The sequence below is a fragment of the Gossypium hirsutum genome, chromosome D01, assembly GCF_007990345.1.
Source record: "Gossypium hirsutum isolate 1008001.06 chromosome D01, Gossypium_hirsutum_v2.1, whole genome shotgun sequence".
Taxonomy (NCBI): Eukaryota; Viridiplantae; Streptophyta; class Magnoliopsida; order Malvales; family Malvaceae; genus Gossypium; species Gossypium hirsutum.
The window spans coordinates 9685998-9706005 of record NC_053437.1 but is presented as its reverse complement, the minus strand read 5'-3'; the positions used below and the strand labels follow the sequence as shown (position 1 = coordinate 9706005).

The 20008-nt window shown below is 34.5% G+C and overlaps 2 protein-coding genes across 2 annotated transcripts; one reads left to right on the top strand and one right to left on the bottom strand.

Moving 5' to 3' along the window:
• On the top strand, positions 1–584 carry LOC107928642 (2S sulfur-rich seed storage protein 1-like). The gene has a single exon (NM_001327288.2). It carries the CDS (start codon positions 44–46, stop codon positions 461–463), a length of 420 nt encoding a protein of 139 aa, NP_001314217.1. The 5' UTR covers positions 1–43; the 3' UTR covers positions 464–584.
• Positions 585–1953: 1369 nt separating this feature from the next.
• On the bottom strand, positions 1954–4176 carry LOC107928641 (polyubiquitin). Its single transcript, XM_016859896.2, has 2 exons — positions 3982–4176; positions 1954–3337 (listed from the first exon to the last, which is right to left on the bottom strand). Exon 2 carries the CDS (start codon positions 3335–3337, stop codon positions 2192–2194), a length of 1146 nt encoding a protein of 381 aa, XP_016715385.1. The 5' UTR covers positions 3982–4176; the 3' UTR covers positions 1954–2191.
• Positions 4177–20008: the final 15832 nt, after the last annotated feature.

Sequence of the window (20008 nt, the reverse complement as noted above, 5' to 3'; positions counted from 1 at the left end):
CCTTCTCATCTGATTATTTTCTCCATACCAGCATAAATCAACAATGGCAAAGCTCGCAGTTTACTTAGCCACCCTGGCTCTCATTTTGTTCCTTGCCAATGCTTCAATCACATCTGTGACGGTCGAAAGCGAGGAAAACCGGGATAGCTGTGAACAGCAGATAAGGAAGCAAGCCCACCTGAAGCACTGCCAGAAGTACATGGAGGAAGAGTGGGGTGGCGAAGGCAGCGACAATATAGCCGGCGGGTACATTGACTCATGTTGCCAGCAGCTAGAGAAGATGGATACGCAATGCAGATGTCAAGGTCTAAGACATGCAACGATGCAACAGATGCAACAGATGCAAGAACAAATGGGGAGCAAACAGATGCGAGAGATCATGCAAAAGGTTACCAAGAATATAATGTCCGAATGTGAGATGGAGCCTGGGAGGTGTGACACGCCATCTCGCAGTTTGATTTAAACAAAATATGTTCTCAAGAATAAATGTAATGTCTCCCTTAGTTACTCTGGTGTTTTAGCTGTACTCGCTCTCTTCATCACAATAAAAAGCACATAATCGTGTGCAGTTTGTTAAAAGTTTTAAATCTCTTAATTTAATTAGGAACAGTAACCGGCTTGGGATTGTATAACTGAAATTCCAAGAACATGAACCTGATAAATTAATGGATGTTAACAATTTCGTATTCAAATGTAGGAAGATGTAAAGTGTATGAAATTGGGTGTGAAATTGTTATTAATTTTTCACAAAGCTTTAGGTCTTAAAATTAGATTCCTACAGCCATGATTATAAGGCAGATAGAACGAGGTAACAGAAAGAGAGTTGCGGGGTGAGAACATGCCACTTACAATGTTTAGATCCAAGTGTGGAGTTAAATAAAACCTTGGCAAAAGAAAAACTCATTCAAGAAGCAAGACAGCATAATTTCTAATGATAATTGATCAAAGAAAATAAGGTGGCAACTTTCAATTGAAGCAAGGCAGTGCTTGAATTATTTTAATCGAGTTTGAGTCCAATCAAATACATCCCAAAATCAATTATCAAATTCAAACCTCTCAAATCAAAATCCCTAAATCAAACCCTCCATTCTTCTTCATCAGTTCTTTAGGGCAGCAACTGAAATCTCTTGCGACACTTGAAGACTTTTTAAACCGACACCACGAGCATACCAGAGTTCTCTAGAGGAGTGTCGTGGATTCTGAAATCCAGTGAACCTTGGAAGTTACATTCTGATGAAACATATTTGCCCAAAGCAGATCCAGAGTCAACAGGAGCTGGTGCTGACCACTCCAGCCCTCAAGTAAATAAGAATGATGGAAACGGCAACACACCACCATCTTCAGCCTCGTCTTCGATTGTGTCAGTTCAGAGAAAAACCGAAGTAGTTTTGCAAAATCTTTTACTCGGAGTAACAATGAGATCCAACTAAAAATTTAAGGGATTTAGATTAGTGTAAATACTGTTTAATCACCCATTAACTGGTTCACCTTTAGGTTATCTCATTTATACATGAATGGATACTCGATTCAAAAGTTTTGAAGTTGAGAACCTTAATTTCCAGTGGCTATAGTTCATCTTTAGGAAAAAATACAGCTAGTTATTGAGAAGTTATTTAGTTGTGGTTAGTTTCTTGGGAAAAAGGGAAGAAATTAATATTGTTGGTTTTGCTGCAGTGATTTATTTATGAAAGCTAACGTCTGCCCTACATGGATTCCGTTTTACCATTGAATTCCTCAACTCAATCACCCTACCGCATATCTCACAGCTCCAAAATTGGCTAGATACTGATACAGTGACTTTAATCTTTTATAAAGAAAAGCTCCATCTATTCTCAGTAATAGATTATGGCGTAAAACAAAAGGCTAAATACCATTCACCACTCAACAATGCACATGCTCGCAGAACATATGACAGAGCAACATGCGAAATGAATGTTATAGGAGATTAAGAAATAGTCCGAACCTTATTTAATATAGTAACTGAGTTGTGGCTCTCTAACCACTTCACACCAAAGTATCATTACCTTAAAAACAAAAAACACAAGGATCTTCAACTAATATCATTACCTTAAAAATAAAAAACACAAGGACCTTCAACTAATAGAAGGTTTTGCCACTTTAATGGCTAAACATCATGAAATAAAAAGAAAACCAGACAACACCAAAGGCAGAATGGTTAACTGGACCCAAATCAGAAACCACCACGGAGGCGAAGGACAAGATGCAGAGTAGACTCCTTCTGGATATTGTAGTCAGCTAGAGTTCGACCGTCCTCCAACTGCTTCCCAGCAAAGATCAACCTCTGCTGATCCGGGGGAATTCCCTCCTTGTCCTGAATCTTTGCTTTTACATTGTCAATCGTATCAGAACTCTCAACTTCCAAGGTAATAGTCTTTCCTGTGAGGGTCTTCACAAAAATTTGCATACCACCACGAAGACGCAACACCAAATGGAGGGTAGACTCCTTTTGAATGTTATAGTCTGCAAGGGTTCTGCCATCTTCAAGCTGTTTCCCAGCAAAAATTAACCTCTGCTGGTCAGGTGGGATGCCCTCCTTGTCCTGAATCTTGGCCTTAACGTTATCAATTGTATCAGAACTCTCCACCTCTAAAGTGATGGTTTTTCCAGTGAGCGTTTTTACAAAGATCTGCATGCCACCCCTAAGACGAAGGACAAGGTGGAGGGTAGACTCTTTCTGGATGTTGTAGTCAGCAAGGGTGCGGCCATCCTCCAGTTGTTTACCAGCAAAGATAAGCCTCTGTTGGTCAGGAGGGATACCTTCTTTGTCTTGGATCTTGGCCTTGATATTATCAATTGTGTCGGAGCTTTCCACTTCAAGGGTGATTGTCTTGCCAGTAAGGGTTTTGACAAATATTTGCATGCCACCCCTGAGACGAAGCACAAGGTGGAGGGTAGACTCTTTTTGAATGTTGTAGTCAGCAAGGGTGCGACCATCTTCCAGTTGCTTACCGGCAAAGATAAGCCTCTGTTGGTCAGGAGGGATCCCTTCTTTATCCTGGATCTTAGCCTTGACATTATCAATTGTGTCAGAGCTTTCAACCTCAAGGGTGATTGTCTTGCCAGTAAGGGTTTTTACGAAGATCTGCATGCCACCCCTGAGACGAAGGACAAGGTGGAGGGTGGACTCCTTTTGGATGTTGTAGTCAGCAAGGGTACGGCCATCCTCAAGCTGTTTCCCGGCGAAGATAAGCCTCTGTTGGTCAGGGGGGATCCCTTCCTTGTCTTGGATCTTGGCCTTGACATTATCAATTGTGTCGGAGCTTTCCACCTCGAGGGTGATGGTCTTACCAGTAAGAGTTTTCACAAAGATCTGCATCTGTTGTGTCGACATGAAACACAGAATTACTTCGCATGAACCAAATTATAACATTTTTTGAAGAGCAAATAACAAAAAGTAGAGTAGAAGCAACCAAGATCAAATTCGGGATAGATTATACCTACATATAAAGTTGAAATAACACCTTACACCACAAATTATGAATAATACATCAAGCAATTAAAAACCGAAATCAACAATATTTATTTCATACAATCTACCAATCGAATAACATGAACAATAACATCCAATTTGGGCCGACCACCCAACTTAGACTCACCAATAAATCACACAAAATCAACGGATTGATAACATAAGAAAATAACAGTCATAAGAAAGAAATAAAAATCAATTATAATTAGATCCAGAAACTAGATCAGCAATAAACGATGAAACCCTAATATTAACAATAAATTATACAGCCAAAACAACCGAGGATTTATGATCTTGAATTCGAAAAAATAAGAGATAATTATACAAACAGATGCTAATATTTATCTCAAAACCGATCGAATTGAAGAAATCAACAAGATAAAAACCCTAAATAAATCGAACAAAAATATACCCAAAAAAGTTCAACGACAACAATTAAAAAGAAAATCAAGAATCGAGAGAAGGAAAAGAAGATGAAAACCAAAGATTACCTTTCGCGAGGGATTTGTAATCGAAAGCTTTGAACAAATATTAAAAGAAAAGACGATTGGAAATTTGATGCGAAATTAGGAGGAAAAACGTAGATTTATAAGGAAAAGTACGGAAAAGAGGAAGCCACGTGTCATGTAGAGTTTTGGATCACCTTGGATTACACGCTAAGATTGGTCTTTCCTTTGACCCAGAGATTTAAGAAAGGTAGATATTTGCCTTTAAGACGACGCTGCCGTTTATGGCTTTTCTTTGCCCCCAAAAAGTACTAGGACCTTCTAGAATTATTTTCAAAATTAGAGTAGTTTTGTGGTTCTTTTATGAATTATAGGAGAAGGATAATTTTTAAGAGTAAAATGATTATTTATAATGATTATTTTAAGAGCAAAATGATTATTTATAATTTTTATGAATTTGTGGTTCATCTTACACAAATTTCTATATTTTATTTTATTTATAATGATCTTTTAACTTATTTCATAATTTGAACAGGGAATCATAATCATCCACTTTTTTAACTTTAAATCCATTTATTTAACTTATTTATTACACGGATTGATATTAATCAAATTTTACGTATTTTAGATATGATATGATATTATATAATATATATTTAGGGTTTTTTTACTCGTGTTTAGATTTATTTAAGTATTTTAGAATATTTTTTTTCAAAAGAAATTTGCATTTATTGTAACATCAAAAGAAAGAAAGGGATATAAAAGATCTCAACAACAATAAAAAGTTCATTAGAAATTATAATTAAAGATCGCGTATACACAAGTCACACAAGAATAAAATAAATTACACTTGCCTCAGGCTTTCACCACCTGAAAGATAATAAAGCAGGACTCAAGCCATATCGCGGACGAAACTAACTCACTGGGACAAAGGCTACCGGCAAACAAAACCAACCAATTGCTGGAAATGCAAAAGACAATTCCAGGTTGGTTAGGCATAAGCTTCTAAGAGGGTTTATATATAAATTTGCCTCTTTCCTTTATTGAGTAATAGAGTTAAAGGTTTAGCACATGTGCGTTGTCGCTTAGTTCGTGTTAACACGTGTCTATGACACATACCACACGTGATTATTTTTGGGCAAAACTTATGTATTCGAAAATCTATTGCATAAAATATTTTTATTTAACTACTGCAAACTTTTAGGAAATTATTTCTACCAATTTTACCTTTTTGCCCGTACATATTTTACTACTTTGCCCTTCAAAAAATTGTATAAATAGGATGTCATTCTCCTCATTTTAGACAGAACACAAAAAGAGAAAAATAGAGAGAAAAACAACTTCTCTTATCCTTCTGTGACCCCTCCAATCTTTCCTAGGAATTGAATCTAGTGTGGTTTCGCTAGTTTCTTCTAGTTTATTTTTCGATCAACTGGTTTTGTTTTTCGATTTTCATTCCGTTCTAGAAAAGCAATGCCAATTGTGTTCCACCTTCTTTATTCGGGTGTACGAATATTGAAGTATTGTGTTAACCTTGGGCAATAACGTCCACTACATGATTATACTGACCAGGGCGAATTTGCTTCTAAGGAAGTGGTTCTTCCACGACACAGTCATTGCTATTTTATTTACACTTAGTTTGGTTTCCTGTTAGCGTTAACAATTTTGTTTTGTAGTAGTATATTTCCAACAATTTAGAAGCAAATTATACTACTGTTTAAACATGAGAATCGTTTCCGTTTTCCGCTGTTGGAACCAATAAAGGCTCCACAGGCAACGAGCTAGAGTACACTTGAGGATCGTTGGAGCAAGTGTAGTGTCCTATTGAGGCAATCGGTTTGAGGGCACCTAAGTAGTGCAAAACTGTGCCTAAGTAGCGTTGGAGTGGTTGCAAGCTACATTTATGTTGTCTAATGGGTCATTGTAATCAAAATGGGCTTGTAAGGCCTAGCGAGATTGAGTCAATTGAGTCTTAACTCGATTGGTATGGACATTGTTGCCAATGCAGGAAGACGTGGGTTCGAGTGCACTGATGCGCATTATCCTTCTATTTGAGTTGGTCAAAGGTCTCTTGAGTTAGAGTGGGTCCAAAGACCTTTGAGTTTGAGTTCGTCGGAGGGCCCTTGAATTTGAGTTGGTCGGCTTATTTGTATAGGTTGAATTTTGATAGGTTTATTTGTATCTCATATTGAATTTATTTATGATAAGAATTTGAGGTAAGTGAATGTTTATATTGTATGAGCTTACTAAGTATTTTATATACTCACTCATGTTACTACTTTTTTTTTATAGGTTTTGGACGTTCGGTACGTGTCGATCGGATTAGCGAGAAGCTCACATCTACTGTCACTAAATTTGGTAGATTTAAAAGTTCAATAGTTGGTTACTTGTGGCATGTATATAGGATGTTATGTTAATGATCATGTTTTGGTATTTTGGTTGTGAATGAGATTATATGAAACTTTGATGTATTAAATGTTTAGTACCTATTTGATACATGGTAATGAGATGATGTTGGTCAAGTTTTGAATGACTTTATATGTGTCTAGGTAATAGCTTATTTTGGTTATGAATGCTGGTAATTGTTGATGTTGGAATTATTGACTTGAATAGCATGAATGATTGATGTTTCATGTTTGAATTGTGGTGTCAATTGTGGCATATTGGTTAGGCACATAGGTTAAATGTGAATTGGTCTATTTTGGCATGTTTTGGTACATTTTGAATAGGTTTATGTGATAGCAATTGCATGGCTTGGTATCTAAGAAATTATAGCTAAAATGGCTTGAGTTTAAAGGTATTTTTGGGTACACACGGCTTGTGACATGATCTGCCACACGACTGTGTGCCCCACACAGTCGTAGGACACGACCGTATAGTCTCTTGATTTTGGGTACAAGATTGTTCATACGACCTCAAAGAGTTATACGGCCGTGTAACCCTGAGTTACATGGGCATAGTTTGTTACACGGTTTGGCCACACAGCCATGTTCTTGAGCCACACAGGCTGAGCTTTGTCGCACGGTCGTATGACCCCTGTTTACACTTTTTACTCAATTTTTTTGTAAAAGTATTATTTTAATCCAAAATTGTTCTCGATATGTTTTAAATGCTTTATATGATCGAATTAAGTCTTGTTTTGATTGAATAACATGGAAAATTACTACAAATGAATTATTAGGTTTTTTTTATTAAATTGCGAATGATGTCAAAGTTTTATAGTTGTAATACCTTGTAGCTCGAGTCAAGCAACTGAACCGGGTATAGGGTGTTACAATAAGTATTTTCATTCTCATATGATGTCATGGGTCTCTACCACATGGTATTACACATATATGCATATTGTGATCTGTCAGTCCATTTAGCAATGTACCTGGCCTACCAGAAGCAACACAAATAGTTGTTTTACTCATTTAACATAGAACACACTTACCTAGAATCATTCACACACTCTTGAAAAATTCATACTCTTCCATACCTGATTTCACATGCGTGCATACCACACATCATCTTATTTATGCAACAACTCATATGTCTCATTTGTAAACATGCGGAACCTTTACAATACTTCACAAACACATGTATTAATCAGTTTTTTGAGAATATACTAACTTACAAATAACCATTGTAAATTTAACATCTATGATTCAGGTTAAAGGTTCACTTGAAAGTCACCTTTATTGTAGATCGGAGTTCTAAATTAGATCGTCTTTCCCAAACTAACAGAAACAACTACTTAAAAGAACATGGGATTACCATTAAAACGCCATGTACAGACAGTTGACCAATATATCAATTGCATACAACCCTCATGCAAGGTCTTCTTTTCACTCACTATTGTATTTATGTCTTTTAACACCTTTGCTATTTTGAAATCATAACATGCAGAGCTATCAAACTTACCAGGAGGTTGAAACATCCACCGATTACCCCAAAAACCTTAACTTCCAGTTTAACAAAAAAGAAAAGAATATTTAGGTTTAGGAAGAAAAACCAAAGTGTGAAACAAAAGGAAGAAAAACTATCTAAATGTTCCCTTCGTACCATATATATACTCAGTTCCTTTTAGTGGATCTTGATAACTGTTAAATGTATACATAAATTATCCTTTTCATGCTTTATAAGAATCAAGAGAAATATAAAACAGAATTCGATACATATGTTGTTTGACCAGTCAATCTTTTCAGTTGACTCTTAACCATCTTTTCAGTTGACTCTTAACCAATCACGTTACAAAACCCATTTTGCACAATGTTCGAGCAAACTAGTGTACCATATTGATCTGCCATAATTTGATATGGAAAATTAAGCTTTCTTGGTATACTTAAGGAGCTTATTCTTAACCAAAGTAGTGTCTTTTGCATAGTTTTTTGTAATTTTTAGAGTTTAAGTTAATAAGTAAAAATGTCTCATTTTTACTCATTTTGTGATCCAATTTGGCCAATAGTGCAATTAGGGGGGATAACATTTGGTTGAATGGTGTAGAGACGTGTTGGAGGATGAAAACGAGCGAAAATGACACCAAAGGAAAGGGTATCACGATATTTACACATTGAAATTTTAATACCTCCAATAGTATAAAATATTGGAGACCACCCTTCAGTGGTATCGTGATATCCATTTTGGGTATCGCGATATCCATCCTTCAAAGAAGACCTCAAGGCTCAAAATTGCCTAAGGTGTCGTAATATCCTCGTTTGGGTATCACGACACCGACATCATGAGGGGGACAAAATTGGACAAAAAAGGTAGTTTTTGTCCACCCAATCCACCAATCACCCAAGGCCCATGTAAGGGTAATTTTGGCTATGAAAATTCATCAGAATTCAGCCTAAAACAACCAAATTTGGCTGAGGATGAGGAAGACACACATTAGTTTAGACAACCAAATTTGGCTGAGGAGGAGGAAGACACACATTAGTTTAGTTTTAGCTTTAGTTTTCTCTAATTTTCTCTTGTTTTTCTGTAACGTTTTTTGGGTTTTCATTTTCTCTTCTTCCTTTTTAGTTTTAGGGTTTATTTTTCTACATTTACTTCTTATTCTTGATTTACTTTCAGTCAATGTACCTTGGTTGTAAGACATTTCTAATTTTTTTTAATGTATTTCAGTTTCTTTTACTTTCAATCAACTGAAGTTTGTTCCTTTTATACTTATTGCTTTAGATTTTCTTATTGAATGGCTTTAGTTTCATGTTCTTTAAATTTTATTACATAAAAACCTAAACTTTCATATTTTTATTAAGCTTTACTTTAATGGCTTCTTTACTCTTCATTTCCATGTTCATTCTCTTTACTTTCAGTGTAACACCCCTAACCCGTATCCGTCGCTGAATTAGGGTTACGAGGCATTACCGAACAAACACAACCATTTTTAAAACTAAACTGATCACAAACATGGAAATTAAACCATTTTCGCATTGCTATATATATATACAATCCAAATCTAACCAAAATCATACTCAAACCTATACATGCCATAAGATCAAGTTCAAACTGTTAACAAAATACCAAAAGAAGTCGATAGTGTGATAGACTATGCTGATGATCCCCGAGCTCGTAACGCGTCTCCAAAATCTATAAAACAAATGAACAAAAACAATCAAAGTAAGCTTTTACAGCTTAGTAAGTTTATAGCATAACCAAAATACATATAAACGATCATATGTATAATCATTATATACCTAAAAAATCAAGTTACATACATAATCATTAATTGCATATATATATTCCAAATATACTTATCATTTGCATTTCATTGAATGCTTGTTTATGATCTTTCAAAAACATATGTCAAAAACTTATATTTCCACTTATAAACTACATGAATCATATTCACATTTATACTTCTAATCCATATGTGCCGATTCCGTACAAGTATATTCAACAATTTTCATATCAACCAATGTATATATGCCTATTCACTAAACTTATAGATTGAAACATTTATAAGCTCATCGAATACATATAAATAAATATTCATATACTTATTCATTATATATATAACCCAAAATCAGTTATATTTATATATCTATCTAATGCATATAATCACATAATTTAACATATTCACCGGCACTTAGCCTGCTAGGCTTATAGCCTGATTCATATCACCGGCACGTAGCCTGCTAGGTTTATAACCTGATTCCGATCACCGGCACTTAGCCTGCTAGATTTATAGTCTGAAAAATTCACCGGCATTTAGCCTGCTAGGCGCTTAGCTTGAAAATTTCAATTTCACAGATACAAGGATGATTTCTCGTATATTTCTTAATAGCAACACACGTTCATAACATTTATGTATAATTCACATCCTCAACTCTATCCCAAGAAAATTTATAATCCCTGTTCGAATCATACAAGCATTTACAATTTATACTTTTAATCCAATGCAAACCTTAAGCATATATATACATATACATTCGACCATATATATATCAATATATAATTCCATACCTAATTTCAATACAAGAAATTATACCTGTACGCAAATATATATATGCATAACTATATATTCGAACCTCACACATATGCATATATATATAACACTCATACTTAAAATTCATTACAAGAACATATACATATATGTAAGCATACTTTTTCAAATATAGCATATACATATAAATTACAATTCACATATACATATCTATTCGAAACTTCTCATACAATCATGGGTTACATAACTTTAAATAAATCCAAGAGTTTATACATGTATATACCTATATATATTCGCACTATATATATATTATACATACCTTTGATTAAAATCAAGAATTTATACCTATGCAACATTCATACTTTAACTAATTTCAATAACTTTTATATATATGTATATATATATTCTAGCAATATATACATATATATACATACTCATACCTTTATCTAATTTCAAGACTTGTTCATGTATTTACATATATATATTCGAATCTAACATATGCATATATATCTTTCTTACCTAAATTCAATACAAGCGATTACATATATATATACATGCTTATTCGAATATCAACTATACTTTTATACATTTCTTACCTTTATTTCAACCATAAATCTATACAAGATTTTACTTGTATATTCGAACATGCTATATATATAAATATCATCCATACTTCAAAATTTATTCAATCAATATACTTTTAATTATAGCTCAACACATAATAAAATTAGTATACATGTATAAATATTAATTTAATAACTTTTAATTGCTAATAGACTTACCTCGGACGATGGAAAATCGAAGTCGGACGATTATTCGACTAATTTGGCTTTTCCCCGATCTAACTCTGATTTCTTTGGTTCTTGATCTAAATATATTCAAAATAAGATAATTTATTTATTAACACATTCAATTTAATCCAAAAACACATAATTTGGAAAATTACTATTTTGCCCCTAATATTCACACTTTTTGCAATTTACTCCTTATTGCATAAAACACAATTTACACAAAATTTGCCCATACCACACAAGGGCCGAATATTCATGGTTCTCATACAAGTCCACACGTTGCATTTATTTCACACTTTAGTCCCCCAAAAATTTAATTTTACAATTTAGCCCTATTTACTCAATTTCACTAAAAATTCCAATACAAAACATATTAATCTAACAAATATATTTCATATTTCACCGACTAACATCATAAAACTCAAGCATTCATCAATGGCACATTTCAAAATCATCCACAATTCACAAAATTAAGATATGGGTTTTGAAGAACACAAAGCAACGATCTCAAAAACGTAAAAATTATCAAAAACCGAAGTAAAACATACCTTTAATCAAGCTAGTTTTGTGCCGAAACTTTAACAAGCATGGATGAATTCTTTATTTTCTATATTCGGCCAAGAAAGATGAAAAATGACCTTTTTTTATGTTTTAATTTAAAATATATTAGCATAAATTTTAGTTTACAAATTTAACCTTAAATAAATAAATTATAAAACATATAATATAAGGGCAATGTTGACCATTGCCACCCACTATCATCTATATGGCTTAATTGTCATTTAAAACCCCTATTTTTGAAAGACAACAACAATTGGGTGCTTTTAGATTTAACCCCTAAATTTTCATTTTATGCGATTTAATCCTTTTATTTAATCGGACACTCAAATGGCAAAATTAAAGCACAAAATTTTCACACTAGTAAATTCACACATAATAAACACAGAAAATAATATAAAAATATTTTTCTAATTCAGATTTGTGGTCCCGAAACCACTATTCCGATTAGAGTCAAACCGGGTTGTTACAACTCTCCCCCCTTAGGGATTTTCGTCCTCGAAAATCTTACCGGTGAATAGGTTTGGATAACGCTCTTTCATTGTATCTTCTGACTCCCAAGTTGCTTCTTCAACTCCATGTTTATGCCACAATACTTTAACTAACGGAATTTTCTTATTTCGTAATTCTTTGATCTCACGAGCTAGAATGCTAATCGGTTCTTCTTCATATGACATATCAGAGTTAATTTCAATCTCCATCGGACTAATCACATGTGAAGGATCAGATCAGTATCTACGGAGCGTCGAAACATGGAATACATTATGAATCTTTTCTAACTCAGGCGGTAACGTCAATCTATAAGCAACCGGTCCAACACGCTCTATAATCTCATACGGTCCAATGAATCTCAGACTCAATTTGCCTTTACGACCGAATCTGAATATTTTTTTCCACGGTGAGACTTTCAAAAACACTTTATCTCCGATCTGAAATTCTATATCCTTTCTTTTCAAATCCGCATAAGATTTCTGACGATCCGATGCTGATTTCAGACTATCTCGAATCACTTTTACTTTCTGTTCAGTCTCTTTAATCAAATCAACCCCGTGTATCTTATTTTCACTGAGCTCGGTCCAATACAATGGTGTACGACATTTACGACCGTATAAAGCCTCGTAAGGTGCCATTTTGATACTAGATTGAAAGCTATTATTATAAGCAAATTCAATCAAAGGTAAGTATCGTTCCCACGTACCTTCAAACTCGAGAATGCAACATCTCAACATATCCTCAAGTATCTGAATGATTCGTTCAGATTGACCATCTGTCTGCGGATGGAAAGCTGTGCTAAAATGTAGTTTCGTACCTAAAGCATCTTGTAGTTTCTTCCAAAATCGCAATGTGAATCTCGGATCTCTGTCTGAAACAATAGAAATAGGCACACCATGCAATCTCACAATTTGAGAAACATACAATTCAGCAAGTTTATCGAGTGGGAAATCCGTGCGAATCGGAATAAAGTGTGCCGATTTTGTCAACCTATCAACAATAACCCAAATTGCATCTTTCTTGCTCGGTGTCAACAGTAAACCGGATACAAAATCCATCATAACTCGATTCTATTTCCATTCAGGTATCATGATCGGCTGAAGCAATCCAGATGGTACTTGATGCTCGGCTTTTACTTGTTGACATATTAAACATTTCGAAACAAAGTTAGAAATGTCTCGTTTCATACCATGCCACCAATAATGCTGTTTCAGATCATTATACATTTTCGTGCTACCCGGATGAACAGAAAATCGACCATTATGAGCTTCGTTCAAAATTATTTGAATTAACTCTGAATTTTTCGGAACACATAATCGGTTTCTGAATCTCAAACAATCCTCAGCATCAACTAGAAACTCTGAATCAACATTTAAGTCACACTGAGCTCGTTTTGCAATTAAATTATTATCGACTTTCTAAGCTTCACAAATCTGTTGAACAAATAACGGTTTTGCTTTCAACTCAGCTACTATCGCACCATCATCAGACATAGTCATATGCGCGTTCATTGCACGCAAAGCAAACATTGATTTTCGACTTAGGGCATCAGCAACAACATTAGCCTTTCCCGGATGATAGTCAATCATAAGCTCGTAACCTTTTAGCAATTCTAACCATCGGTGCTGTCTCAAATTCAGATCCTTCTGAGTCATCAAATACTTCAGGCTTTTGTGATCGGAATAAACATGACATTTTTCACCAAACAGATAGTGGCGCCATATTTTCAACGCAAATACAGTAGCGGCTAATTCCAGATCGTGCGTTGGATAGTTCTTTTCATGCGGCTTTAACTGCCTCGAGGCATAGGCTACAACTTTGCCTTCCTGCATCAAAACACAGCCCAAACCATTTAAAGATGCATCACTATAGATAACAAACTCTTTACCCGATTCTGGCTGAACTAAGACTGGAGCTTCGGTCAAAAGAACTTTCAACTGATTAAAGCTCTCTTGACACTTTTCTCACCACTCAAACTTAACGTCTTTTCGTAATAACTTTGTCATCGGGGTCGCAATCATTGAGAACCCTTTCACGAACAGTCTATAATAACCAGCGAGCCCCAGAAAGCTTCAAACTTCTGAGACATTTTTCGGAGGTTTCCAATCAAGTATAGCTGAAATTTTACTCGGATCAACCCGTATACCCGATGCTGATACAACATGGCCTAGAAAATTGACTTTCCGTAACCAGAACTCACATTTACTAAACTTTGCATACAACTATTTATCTCGCAAAGTTTGTAACACAAGTCCCAGATGTTCGGCATGCTCAGTTTCGTCACAAGAGTAGATCAAAATGTCATCTATAAATACTACCACAAACCGATCCAGATACTGTCTAAAGATCCGATTCATCAAATCCATGAAAATAGCAGGTGCATTAGTAAGTCCAAAAGGCATAACAAGAAACTCATAATGTCCGTACCTTGTTCGAAAAGCAGTCTTTGGCACATCAGAGTCTTTAACTCATAATTGATAGTAGCCTGATCTCAAATCTATCTTCCAGAACACAGTAGCCCCTTTCAACTGATCGAACAAATCATCAATCCGTGGTAAAGGATACTTATTCTTTATAGTCACCTTATTGAGTTGTCGATAATCAATGCACATTCTCATCGTTCCATCTTTCTTTCTCACAAATAGAACGGGTGCCCCCCAAGGAGAGAAACTCGATCGTGCAAAACCTTTATCAGTCAACTCCTGCAACTGTGCTTTCAATTCTTTTAATTCGGTCGGTGCCATACGGTATGGAGCTATCGAAATTGGAGTCGTCCCCGGTACTAACTCAATACCAAACTCTACTTCTCGAATAGGTGGTAAACCCGGTAATTCTTTAGGGAACACATTTGGATACTCACATACAATAGGTACTGATTCAATCTTCTTTTCTATCACTTTACTATCAAGAACATATGCAAGATAAGCTTCACAACCTTTTCTCACATACTTCTGAGCCAACATAGAGGATATCACTGCCGATAAACCATTCAGATCATTAGATTCAATCCGAATAATCTCGTCATTCAGGCATCTTAAATCAATAGTCTTCCTTTTGCAGTTAACCACAGCATCGTGTAAAGTCAACCAGTCCATACCCAAAATTATGTCGAACTCGTCAAATGGCAACAACATCAAATCAGCCATAAAATACAAATCTCGAATCATCAACGAACAATTCTTACACACTTTGTCAATCAACACACACCGGCCCAGGGGGTTTGATACTTTAATTACAAACTCAGTAGACTCAACAGGTAGAGTCTTACTGAATACTAAGGTCTCACACACATAAGAATGAGTCGAACCAGGATCAATCAACGCAATAACATTAGTATCATAAAGAGTGAAAGTACCAGTAATAACATCTGGAGAAGAAGCCTCCTCTCGAGCTTGGATAGCATATGCTCTGGCAGGTGCACGAGCCTCAGATCGAACTGCTGTGTCCTTTGTCCCTCTCTGACTACCACTTACATTACCCAAATGCCTTGGCGGTCTACCCCATACTGACATATTACTCGGTCTGGTATTCTGCACAGTATTTTGATCAGCTACCATCGGACACTCTCGAATGAAATGATCCTTTGAACCACACTTAAAGCAAGATCGATCATGTAATCTGCAATCTCCAGGATGCCATTTCCCACAATGCTTGCATTCTGATCTATTTTGTCGAACACTACCAACACTAGCAACTGAAGTAGCACGCGAACTCACAGGGGGTCGATCTCGATCATACTTAGGAAACCCTATAGTAGCTTTAGATTGGCTATGATCCTCTCTGGATTTCCTTGAGGCCGACTGGAACGATTTACTAAATGATCTTTTACAGGAATCTCGAGCTTCATAGTCAGCTTTTCTCTTCTCTTTCCCGAGCTCCTCGGCTTTACAAGCTCGTTCAACAAGTACTACGAACTCCTTTATCTCAAGTATGTCAACTAACAGTTTAATATCTTCATTCAGCCCATCTTCAAATCTTTTACACATAATAGCTTCAGTCGAAACACACTCTCGAGCATATCTACTAAGTCTCACAAATTTCCGCTCATATTCTGTCACTGTCATCCGACCTTGTTTCAATTCAAGAAAATCCTTACGTTTCTGATCAATGAATCTCTGGCTAATATATTTCTTACGAAATTCAGTCTGAAAGAATTCCCAGGTCACTCGCTCTTTCGGAACCACCGATACTAGTGTATTCCACCAGTGATATACAATATCCCGTAGCAAGGATATGGCACACTTCAAGCACTCGTCAGGGGTGCAAGATAACTCATCAAATACTCGAATAGTATTATCTAGCCAGAATTCAGCTCGCTCAGCATCACCATCATCAGTAGCTCTGAACTCTTCGGCCCCGTGTTTTTAAATTTTATCAACAGGAGGTTTAAGTAATCTCATCAGATCACTTACTTGAGGTATAACAGGAACCGAAGATGGATTAGTCGGGGGTGGAGGTCGTTGTACAACCGAATTTGTTCGGACATATTGAGTAAACCAGTCATTCATCATTTTGTAAAAGGCTTGTTTAGCCTCTCCCTCATGGTTACTCAAGGTCGGTCGAGAATCTACTGGCTCTGTCCCTTGCGCGGGAGCAGGTGCTATACTCTCAGCATCATCGGCTACGGCTCGTTCGGGATCCATTACTATACGAAAACACATTTTTATACGTCAGCAGTCATCACACTATCTCAGTAAAAAATTATGGCATGTATAGCTAGACTCATACACACTACATTAGTCCGAGAATCGACTAAACCGTAGCTCTGATACCAATAAAATGTAACACCCTTAACCCGTATCCGTCGCTGAATTAGGGTTACGAGGCATTACCGAACAAACACAACCATTTTTAAAACCAAACTGATCACAAACATGGAAATTAAACCATTTTCGCGTTGCTATATATATATACAATCCAAATCTAACCAAAATCATACTCAAACCTATACATGCCATAAGATCAAGTTCAAACTGTTAACAAAATACCAAAAGAAGTCGATAGTGTGATAGACTATGCTGATGATCCCCGAGCTCGTAACGCGTCTCCAAAATCTATAAAACAAATGAACAAAAACAATCAAAGTAAGCTTTTATAGCTTAGTAAGTTTATAGCATAACTAAAATACATATAAACGATCATATGTATAATCATTATATACCTAAAAAATCAAGTTACATACATAATCATTAATTGCATATATATATATTCCAAATATACTTATCATTTGCATTTCACTCAATGCTTGTTTATGATCTTTCAAAAACATATGTCAAAAACTTATATTTCCACTTATAAACTACATGAATCATATGCACATTTATACTTCTAATCCACATGTGCCGATTTCGTACAAGTATATTCAACAATTTTCGTATCAACCAATGTATATATGCCTATTCACTAAACTTATAGATTGAAACATTTATAAGCTCATCGATTACATATAAATAAATATTCATATACTTATTCATTATATATATATAACCCAAAATCAGTTATATTTATATATCTATCTAATGCATATAATCACATAATTTAACATATTCACCGGCACTTAGCCTGCTAGGCTTATAGCCTAATTCATATCACCGGCACGTAGCCTGCTAGGTTTATAACCTGATTCCGATCACCGGCACTTAGCCTGCTAGATTTATAGTCTGAAAAATTCACCGGCATTTAGCCTGCTAGGCGCTTAGCTTGAAAATTTCAATTTCACAGATACAAGGATGATTTCTCGTATATTTCTTAATAGCAACACACGTTCATAACATTTATGTATAATTCACATCCTCAACTCTATCCCAAGAAAATTTATAATCCCTGTTCGAATCATACAAGCATTTACAATTTATACTTTTAATCCAATGCAAACCTTAAACATATATATATACATATACATTCGACCATATATATATCAATATATAATTCCATACCTAATTTCAATACAAGAAATTATACCTGTACGCAAATATATATATGCATAATTATATATTCGAACCTCACACATATGCATATATATATAACACTCATACTTAAAATTCATTACAAGAACATATACATATATGTAAGCATACTTTTTCAAATATAGCATATACATATAAATTACAATTCACATATACATATCTATTCGAAACTTCTCATACAATCATGGGTTACATAACTTTAAATAAATCCAAGAGTTTATACATGTATATACCTATATATATATTCGCACTATATATATATTATACATACCTTTGATTAAAATCAAGAATGAATATCTATGCAACATTCATACTTTAACTAATTTCAATAACTTTTATATATATGTATATATATATTCTAGCAATATATACATATATATATATACATACTCATACCTTTATCTAATTTCAAGACTTGTTCATGTATTTACATATATATATTCGAATCTAACATATGCATATATATCTTTCTTACCTAAATTCAATACAAGCGATTTACATATATATATACATGCTTATTCGAATATCAACTATACTTTTATACATTTCTTACCTTTATTTCAACCATAAATCTATACAAGATTTTACTTGTATATTCGAACATGCTATATATATATAAATATCATCCATACTTCAAAATTTATTCAATCAATATACTTTTAATTATAGCTCAACACATAATAAAATTAGTATACATGTATAAATATTAATTTAATAACTTTTAATTGCTAATAGACTTACCTCGGACGATGGAAAATCGAAGTCGGACGATTATTCGACTAATTTGGCTTTTCCCCGATCTAACTCTGATTTCTTTGGTTCTTGATCTAAATATATTCAAAATAAGATAATTTATTTATTAACACATTCAATTTAATCCAAAAACACATAATTTGGAAAATTACTATTTTGCCCCTAATATTCACACTTTTTGCAATTTACTCCTTATTGCATAAAACACAATTTACACAAAATTTGCCTATACCACACAAGGGCAGAATATTCATGGTTCTCATACAAGTCCACACGTTGCATTTATTGCACACTTTAGTCCCCCAAAAATTTAATTTTACAATTTAACCCTATTTACTCAATTTCACTAAAAATTCCAATACAAAACATATTAATCTAACAAATATATTTCATATTTCACCTACTAACATCATAAAACTCAAGCATTCATCAATGGCACATTTCAAAATCATCCACAATTCACAAAATTAAGATATGGGTTTTGAAGAACACGAAGCAACGATCTCAAAAACGTAAAAATTATCAAAAACCGAAGTAAAACATACCTTTAATCAAGCTAGTTTTGTGCCGTAACTTTAACAAGCATGGATGAATTCTTTATTTTCTATATTCGGCCAAGAAAGATGAAAAATGACCTTTTTTTTTATGTTTTAATTTAACATTTATTAGCATAAATTTTAGTTTACAAATTTAACCTTAAATAAATAAATTATAAAACATATAATATAAGGGCAATGTTGACCATTGCCACCCACTATCATCTAAATGGCTTAATTGCCATTTAAAACCCCTATTTTTGAAAGACAACAATAATTCTGTGCTTTTAGATTTAACCCCTAAATTTTCATTTTATGCGATTTAATCCTTTTATTTAATCGGACACTCAAACGGCGAAATTAAAGCACGAAATTTTCACACTAGTAAATTCACACATAATAAACACAAAAAATAATATAAAAATATTTTTCTAATTCAGATTTGTGGTCCCGAAACCACTATTCCGATTAGAGTCAAACTGGGTTGTTACATTCAGCATTAGTAGCTAAACCTAAAAAGGGGTTGGTTGATAGATATGTGGGTAA

Excerpts from the sequence above, each read along its gene's own strand:
- LOC107928642 (NM_001327288.2), top strand. The coding sequence starts at position 44 with ATGGCAAAGCTCGCAGTTTACTTAGCCACCCTGGCTCTCATTTTGTTC.
- LOC107928641 (XM_016859896.2), bottom strand. The coding sequence starts at position 3,337 with ATGCAGATCTTTGTGAAAACTCTTACTGGTAAGACCATCACCCTCGAG.